The following is a 9,405-nucleotide window of genomic DNA, read 5'->3' as shown; positions in this document are numbered from 1 at the left end:
TGCCTCAGCCACTAGCCAAAGCATGAACTAGATGACCTAGTAAGGCTTTTCCATTTCTAATTTCTTGATCCTTGTATTCATAAATTTTCCTGTTTAATATTTTTTCTTTCAATGGGAAGTCCAAAAACTCTTGTGAAAAAGGTCCAAGATGGAAATTGCTTATTCATTGATAGTAGGGGGAAAAGAAAACATACTCATTTCACTCTGTTAAGCAGAGACAGTAAATATTCATTCCCTCTTTCATTCAACAAATATTCTTTGAGTGCTTGCTATGTGCCAGGCTCTATTCTATGAGTATGAAATGTTAGCATCCTAATTCCTAATCAACCTAATGCCTTGGTTAAAGAAATAATAATTTTAAGAATAATGTATACACAGCATACTTGATTCTCTGATCCACAAATGAAAAATCAGTATTAATTACATAAAACAGGGGAGGGTTGCATGTGAGAGGCAAATTCTTGTCCTCAATGATCAACAAATTAATTCTATGTGTGCTGTTATCAGCCCCATTTCCTCATTTTGCAAGTCTTGTAGCTGTGTTCTTTGAGGCTATAGGGGGTGGAGAGTTGGAGAAGACAGTCGATAGGTCTAGCTTTCATGGTCCATCCCATGTACCTACTCTAATGTTTCCCTGTGTTAGTTCTAGATGTTGAGATCCTTAGGACCTGGAACAAAGCTCAACACCAGGCTGGGAAAAAAGGACATAATTTTCCCTGGATGTGCTCAGGGTGTAGTATTTAAAGTACTCTGCAACTTCTGTGGGATGGAAATTGTGCTAGAAACTTGTAATCGAAAGTGAGTAAAGCAGAGGTCAATACCCTCAAGGAAGCTGCAGTTTAGAGAGGGAGGTGGATATAAATCTAGTCAATTATGATGCAATAAAGTTCTGTACTTACACTTGGAACAAAGGTGAGAATTTTTCAGATCTATTTGGCCATAGGGAAAAAATTTAAAATTACAATCTATTTAATCAATGTTGTCCAAAGGTCATTAGATATATTAAAAGTGTGGGAAAGAACTTCATTAAAATTACAAACTTCTGCTCCCTGAAAGTCAAGGTCAAAAGGATGACAAGCCACAGACTGGGAGGAAATATTTGAAAAATATTTTTTGCAAAAAATGAAGGACTGCTATCTAAAATATACAAAGAACTCTTAAAATGCAATAAGAAAACAAAAAACCCAATTAAAAAATGGGCCAAAAGCTTTTAACAGACACCTGACCAAAGAAGACGTACAGATGGCAAATAAGCATATGAAAAGATATTCTCCCTCATATGTCATCAGGGAAATGCAAAGTAAAACAACAGTGAGATACCACTGCACACCTATTATAATGGCCAAAATCTGGAACACAGATGCACAAATGCTGGCTAAGATGCAGAGCAACAAGAACTTTCATTCATTGCTGGTGAGAATGCAAAATCGTACAGCCACTTTGTAAGGTAGTTTGGCAGTTTCTTATAAAACTAAAAATACTCTTACCATATGATCCAGCAATCACGCTCCTTGGTATTTACCCAGAGGAGTTGCAAATTTATGTCCACACGAAAACCTGTACAAGGATGTTTCTAGCAGTTTTATTAATAATTGACAAAACTTGGAAGCAGCCAAGATGTCCTTCAGTAGTTGAATACACTACGGTAGTACATTCAGACAATGGAATATTATTCAGTGCTAAAAAGAAATGAGCTATCAAGCCGTGAAAAGGAGTGGAAGAAAATTAATATTGCTGAGTGAAAGAAGCCAATCTGAAAAAACTACACACTACATGATCTCACCTATGTGACATTCTGGAAAAGGCAAACCTAAGGAGACTATAAAAAAGACCAGTGTTGGGCTTCCCTGGTGGGGCAGTGGTTGAGAGTCCGCCTGCCGATGCAGGGGACACGGGTTCATGCCCCGGTCCGGGAAGATCCCACATGCCGCAGAGCGGCTGGGCCCGTGAGCCATGGCCGCTGAGCCTGCGCGTCCGGAGCCTGTGCTCTGCAATGGGAGAGGCCACAACGGTGAGAGGCCCGCGTACCGCAAAAAAAAAATAAATAAATTAAATTAAATTAAATTAAAAAAAAAAAAAAGATCAGTGGCTGTCAGGGGTAGGGGAGGATGAGTAGGTGGAGCATAGAGGATTTTTAGGGCAGTGAGAATGCTCTGTATGACGCTATAATGATAGATACATGTCATTATACATTTGTCCAAACCCACACAAGGTACAAAAATAAGAGTGAACCGTAATGTAAACTGTGGGGTGATTATGATGTGTTAACATAGGTTCATCAGTTCTAACAAATGTACCACTCTTCTGTTACATTTCGGGGGATGTTGACATTAGGGCAGGCTATGGCATGTTTGGGGACAGGGAGGATGTGGGAAATCTCTGTATTTCCCCCCCTCAATTCTGCTGCAAACCTCAATTCTGCTCTTAAAAAAAAGTCTCAGTAAAAAAAAAGTGTGGGAAAGGTAAACAGCAAAAACAGCGACAAACCTATAAATGAATTATTTGCTGTAAGAAATGACAAGTTTTTAAAATTTTTATGTTTAGCATACAATAAACATTAGGTATCAAAATGTCAAGTTATGACAAGGTAGACAACATTGACTTGACAGCATCAAACAGAAAATACACACAAACCTCTCCGCTTAGTTAATTGCTGACAACACAAGGATGCACAGGTTAAAATATCCATATATCAATCGACTTCATGAAACTTAAGTCTTAAAGGGGATGATTTCACAATTAGGGAGACTACATACATGTGATTACTTTTGAAATTATTTCTCTACTTAAAACATACTTTGGAAGAAAACATACTCAAAGTATTGCTTTAATATTTTGTGGAGCACCTATTAGCATCTCCTGGAATTTGCCTTTCTTTGACTTGGGGACAGGAAGAGGAAGGGTCTTATGACTGGAAAGCCAATATGAGCAAGTGTGTGGATGGGGGATGTGGGAACAAACCACTGCTGCTGAAGGCAAAGAAGCCTGCAGGTAAGGGCGGGGATTTGATGCTCCCCAGGCAGGCAGGGGTCAGCTTGTGGAAGGAACTCAGTGAATTCTTTGCCTTTTATTCCTACTGTTATCTCTGGTAAAATGAAAAGTTCATAATGTTTTAGTTGTTTATATTTTCCTACTTTTCTTAGAACTTGCCATATTTCATTATCAGTGGGTTATCTATACATATGCCATACAGATTCATCTAAGAAAATCTTCATTTAAGCCCTTACTATGTTCTAGACAACGTGCTCAACAGTTAACATGCAAGATTATGTTAATCTTCATGAACATTTTGCAGAAGCATCATTAGTAAACAGATCCTATAGTTGAGAAAACTTAGGTGGAATCTGTATGTGAATCCTACCTATCTCAAAGTTCATTTTACTTTAGTAACTGGTCTTCATAATGGCATTTTCCCAAGTGTGTTCCTCGGAGGATAAAGCATGAGAAAAAAGCATTCTGTGGTCACATCAGTAGGAGGATCGAGTGCACTACATCTCTCTCTTGAACACTCACAATGCACTTAGGATATTAAAGTCCCTGGGAAGTTCTGAAATAAAGAAACCCATTTCATTGTGTTCATATGAGCATTTCACAAACTGTCAGAGAATTCTTTTTTGTTTTTTTGGTGAAACATTTGATTTTCGGGACATACTTTGGGAAACTTTGTATATTGGGAGAGTCTTATTAATAAGAACTCAACTTATTTAGAATCCAAGAAACATAAACCTTATTATATACTCTCAAATTAATGTTTGTCAATGAGGGTCATGGACTCATTGGGTTGTGAAATCAGTGAAGTGGATCCTGAGTAGTATTTGGGAAACAAAACAAAACAAAACAAAAAGCAAAACAAATAAGATAGAAAATATCAGGGTTATTGCATGTAATAAATACTGAATCATGAAAATTTTTACTGGGTCACAGTGAAAATACATTTCTTTCCATGGTCATGGCCAAAAACACCTAAAGAGACTGCTTTTATGAAAGTCACACGAATTGCTTGTTATGCAGGAGTTATGATGATAACAAATGTCTGAATTTTATGAAATTAACACAAAAAGGACTACAGTAATCACATGGCTAAATACGGTACTTGTTATTGCTTAAAATCAGATAATTTTGGAGCTGAAATATCTCATAGAGGCAAAACCAAAATAGAGTTTTAGTGACTTGTCAAGGTCAGACAGCTGTTAGCTGGGCCTAGAACGCAGGGTTTCTGATTTGTACTCTATAATTCTTTTACTTGTCAGCATAAATTGACATAATTTTTATTTATAGAACACGAGGATTATTTCTTTTTAACAAATAAGAAAACCAGGCACAAAATTCAGCAAATCACCCCCAGATAGTAAGTCAATGATAGGTTACAAAAATGCTGAAGGCTTTAATTGAAGGGAAAAAGTAATATAGAGATACTTCAGTGCTGAGGTCTAATTATTATTCCAGCTAATGACTAACTAATTAACGTAATACTCCATGTTACTATGTGGGGTCATTCAGTTGTTTGGTTTCTCACTTGAACATGTAAGTGTCCTGTATATATGATCCTGAGAAGACTTAGCGGATAACATATCAGTGAACACAAACCCTGCCATGTGTAAGCTAAAGATGCAGACTTTAAATAATGAACCAAAGTATTCCCTCCAAATGCACACCATTTTTAAAAAAGAAAAGGAGCTGTGACATATGGAAGCATCCATGAAGCTACAAGCAGAAGCTTCTACACATTTTATTTTAGGAAGGCCTCTGAAAGGCTCCTTCCAGTTGAAGCCTTGAAAATTATACCTAAATTTGTGCCTATTCACTCTTCTCTCATGGTCTGTTCTGGGGAGGGAGTGTCAGAAACTCGTCAGTGGAGGTTGGAAATACTTCCTTTTCCACCCCCTCTGCTCCCTGGAAAGCGCCCACAAGCGTCTACCCCAGGGAAGCGGGCCTGCGCTTGGCTTCCAGCAAACCCTTCTCAAGTCTCTGGAACCCAGGTTGGTGCTATCTCCTCCCAGAAAGCTCTGGGCCACAAAGGGCAGAAATCATTTGATAACTTGATCTTGGGGAGAGGAAGAGACGCTGAGGCCTGTGTACTCTAGTGATAAACGGAAGCATCCGGGTGACTCAAGGAAGAGACATGGCATCGTTTAAAACTAACACAAACTAATAAAGCATAAACAAGAACTGATAGGGGGTAGGAACCATCCCTACAAAACGTGGTAGGCGGCTGGTGCCCGGAAGGAGGATGACCGCGTCGTTACGACCTGGAGGTTCCAGGGGTTCCCCCCGGGGAGACCCGGCCGGGAGAGCAGGGAAGGTAGAGCAGGAGGTGAATTTCCTAAAGCCCAGGACCTACCCTTAGACCCTCCCCCTTCCTATAATTAACTCAAAGCCGGTCCAGCCAGTCGGGGCCGGTGGCTCCCCTTGGCCCGCCACCTCCCCTCGCCCATGTCGCGGGGAAGGAGAAGATCCCGGGATGGGGGTGTCGAGCCCGGGCCACTCGAGACCCCTCGCGCGGCTTCAAAGCCTGACCCTGCCTGGGGCCGGCCACGGTCGCCGTCCTCCCAACTCCTCCCCGCTCCTCCCGCGCCGGCAGCGCCCGCCCCGGCCGTCCGGGCTGGCGCGGGGGGCGCGGGACCGGGCCCCGCGTGACGTGGGCGCCGCGGCGGGAGGGGCCGCCCGGGGGGCTCCGGCCGCCTTATTAGCGCCCCGCGGGTCGCCGGCAGCGAGCATACGGCCGCTTCGCGAGCAACAGGAGCCGGCGAGCGGCCCACTCCTCCCACCTCCTCCGCCTGCCTCCTCCTCCTCCCCTCCGGCTCCTCCCGCCCCCACCTCTGTGCGAGCGGCGGAATCGCCCTCTCCCTGCCTCTTTCTCCCGCTCCCGCTCGCTCGTCTCTCTCGCTAATACTTCCCCCTGCTGTGCTCCAGGGGACCCAAGCATTCTCAGCGCTAACCTTAGGGACCCATGGTGCTCGAAAAGCCTAGAAAAAGCCGCTTCGGGCAGAGATAGTTGGAAGCCCCTCGTCCCTTCCCCCCTCTCCCGGCGCAGCCCATGCCCGGCTCGCAGCACCTTCTCGCTCCTGCACGCTCTGTTTGGGAGGACGGGGTGAGAAGGTGAAGTGGAAAGAACTGCAGAGCAGAGGGGGCCAGTCTCAGAGCTCAGATTTCATTTTCATTGAAGCAAAGCACGGAAGATCAGTTTTCTTCTGTTTGTTTTTGTTTTTGTTTTAATTCTGCATTTTTTGGTTCTTTTTTCTTTTTCTTTTTTCAAGAAACTTATTTTGAGGGGGGGTGGGTTTGCTCTGGGCATTTGCTTTGCCCAGTAGTTGAAAAGTGAACTCGACTCGTGATGGTTCTCCTGTCACTTTGGTTGATAGCAGCCGCTCTGGTAGAGGTTAGGACTTCAGCTGATGGACAAGTAAGTGGAAAATAATAACAATAAAAAACTCAAACCCAACCTTTTCCCGAAAAAGTTCCTCCCCTCTTTCCCCTCCTCTCTCTCCTCCTCCCCCCTCCCACCCTTCCCTGTTATCTGGTGCATTCACGGACGGTGTTTCGAGGGCTGGGCGCAGCGTGCGGGGCTTTCTGGGGTGGGGGGTTGAATGGCACGGGAGGTTAGGACTCCCACTTCGGGAGCCCAGGCTTGTCACACCTAGGACTTCACTTTGCGGCATTCGGAACAATTCCTGGTGACAAAGTGCTGCCAATTCGCATCCTCGCCGGGCCATCTGGGTTTCCTCTTTCCGGAGGGCGGTCTGGGCGCCTGAATGAAGTTCTGGACGCTGGGTCCGGGATCCTAGTGCTCTGGTTGCAGCAGCCGGAGTCGGGTTCGCGGGACTTTCTCTCCTCCTCACTGACTCACAGCTTTTTCGGGCAGCCGGAGGCGGGGGTTTCAGGAAGTCCTTGGGCCGGACAGGGAGCGATCCAGTAGACACGTGTCCTGGGAGGACCGCGGCAGGGCCGGGGTTTGACAGTTGGGGAGGGGGGCCCGGGGACGTTTCCTGCCCTACGTTTTCCTGGGCAGAGGCTGGAGGCGCCGGCCGCTTTTCTCCCCTCCCCCTCTGCACAACTCCTCCTCTTTTTAAAGCGAAGTTGAGTGCAGCTCTGTTTCTTTTCGACCCATACCCCGCCCTTTGGAGACTCAAGGTGAAGCCCGATGCTCTCGGAAGAGTCCTTGAGAAGGCTCAGCGGGATGAGCCGAGCCGTTTGTAGTAAATCACGTCAGCACAGGGCCGGTGGGACTTTGGGTACAGAATTTCTCTGTGAGTTTTTGTAGCGTCTCGGGTCTGCCTGGTCTGACCATAGGGTGAAAAGTAGAGAATTGTCTGGTGGATTCCTGACCTCAAATGTGATACATCAGGATTTAGACTTCTTTTTGCACGTGTAAATTCAGAGACTTTCTTTTCTACTCCTGACCCAGTACCCGGAGTTTTCAGAAGAGAATATCGAGTGTCAGTATTTATTTTTTGCTGGCTTCATAAATGTTAAATTAAAATGAAAACGAGCAAACGACACCCTGTCCCAAATTATTATTGAATTGGCTCATGCTCCTGTCACAGAACCTCCTACAAACTGAGTTGCAGCCTTTAGGCACCAATCCCGGTCTCCAGCATCTCCTGATTAGCCAGCTCCTGAAAAGCATTAATGGTAGAAATAAAACGCATGAGGTGATAAGATGAAACCCAGTAACTGTTTCTTTTTCTTACTTTTCCCCCTCCTTTCCAGGCTGGTAATGAAGAAATGGTGCAAATAGGTAAGCCTTGTTCTCAGATGTCACTCTTATCTTAGTAGAAAGTAGGGAATGAAGTAAGCGAAGCAAAATATTGTTCCTGAAATTTCTCCCATTGATGGTTAAAGAAACAATTGGTAGTCCAGTAACATTTCTATTCTTTTCTTCCTCTTTCCGGAGGAGGGTGTCACTTTCCTCAGGCTGAGTTGTAGTGATGTAAAAATTCTCCTGCAGTTGGACTTTTCAGGCGTCGATTTATTAACTGTCTTTGGACAAGCCACTGGTAGGTACTGAGAGGGTGATGGAGGGACTGGAAGAAGATATGGAGATAAACTAAATCAACCTTTGTAGCATTAAGAGGAGCAAATCTGATTAGAAGAGAAACAAAGTGTAAGAATGCTACAAAGAAGAGAAAAATGAAGCACAGATGATGGAAAGTTTTCTCTTAAAAATTTTCCAGCTTTGAATAATCCCTCTGATGGCTTTTTTTATGCCATCTGCTTTGAAATAGTTATCTACTAATATGTAAGATACTGTTAGGCCTTTTGCAGATAACATCTAAAACCTCGGTATTGCCTGACGATATGGGAATTATTCCCATTTTATGGGTGAGGACACTGAGGCTCAGAGAGTGTGACTTGTAAATGTCCTCCAAAGTCCATGGTCTTTTTTGAAGCTGTTTATGATAATGTATTTGTTTTGAATGCAGAAACTGAAAGTCATCTGTCAAGAAGCCAGGCTCCATTCAGTCTTTTCATACACAGTAACTTGGGTTACTTTAAAAGATGACTTTCCTTTTGGCAGAGTGTTAGTCTCTGTAAATTGTGTATTTGTCAGGTGATATGGTAAAGTCATCTTTTACATGAAAAGATTTTGTTACTGCAGAAGTAGTTACAAATCTTTGCCCATGTGCTGTGTGCCAGGCACAGTGCTAATTGCTTTATGTGCCTTATGTCATCTGTTTCTCACAACTGCACTAGGGGGTAGGGACACATTGTGCCTATTTTAGATTTGAAGGAAATGAAGCTTGAGAGGTTATACAGTAACCTGCTGTAGCGCATAGTGGAGAGCTCAGGGAATTCCATACTTGTAAACTAATGGAGGGACCCCAAGATCCAGGCCCAGAGTATCTGTTTGTGGCCATATGACACCGTGTGTCAGAATGCTCCCTTCTTACTCAGTGCTTAGCATTGTTGGAACTCCTCCACAAGCTTAGACCCCCACAGGAAGTGCAGGACAGACAGGAGGAAAGTGACTGAGAACTGCATTGAAAATACAATGTCTATGAAGAGACATTTGTCATTTGTAGTTGATAGCATTCAGCCATCAACATGTATCTTTTTATTTTTTTAATTAATTAATTTATTTTTGGCTGTGTTGGGTCTTCGTTTCTGTGCGAGGGCTTTCTCCAGTTGCGGCGAGCGGGGGGCCGCTCTTCATCGCGGTGCGCGGCTCTCTCACTGTCGCGGCCTCTCTTGTTGCGGGGCACAGGCTCCAGACGCGCAGGCTCAGTAGTTGTGGGTCACAGGCTCCATATGCGCAGGCTCAGTAACTGTGGCTCACAGGCGTAGTTGCTCTGCGGCACGTGGGATCTTCCCAGACCAGGGCTTGAACCCGTGTTCCCTGCATTGGCAGGCAGATTCTCAACCACTGCGCCTCCAGGTAAGCCCCAACATGTATCTCTTTTTTTT

General features: G+C 44.3%; 1 protein-coding gene across 1 annotated transcript in view; it reads left to right on the top strand.

The window, feature by feature from the left end:
• Nucleotides 1-6,297: 6,297 nt before the first annotated feature.
• The window catches only part of ADAMTS3 (ADAM metallopeptidase with thrombospondin type 1 motif 3), a 298,193-nt gene continuing 295,085 nt past the window's right edge, over nucleotides 6,298-9,405 (top strand). The window contains exons 1-2 of the mRNA XM_007457205.1: nucleotides 6,298-6,403; nucleotides 7,711-7,738. Coding sequence (XP_007457267.1) covers nucleotides 6,335-6,403; nucleotides 7,711-7,738 — 97 coding nt within the window. The 5' untranslated portion in view covers nucleotides 6,298-6,334. The remainder of the gene's footprint in view (nucleotides 6,404-7,710; nucleotides 7,739-9,405) is intronic.

This window comes from Lipotes vexillifer, unplaced genomic scaffold (assembly GCF_000442215.2).
Source record: "Lipotes vexillifer unplaced genomic scaffold, Lipotes_vexillifer_v1.1 scaffold1051, whole genome shotgun sequence".
In the NCBI taxonomy this organism is placed as follows: Eukaryota; Metazoa; Chordata; class Mammalia; order Artiodactyla; family Lipotidae; genus Lipotes; species Lipotes vexillifer.
This window is presented reverse-complemented; position numbering and strand designations above follow the sequence as displayed.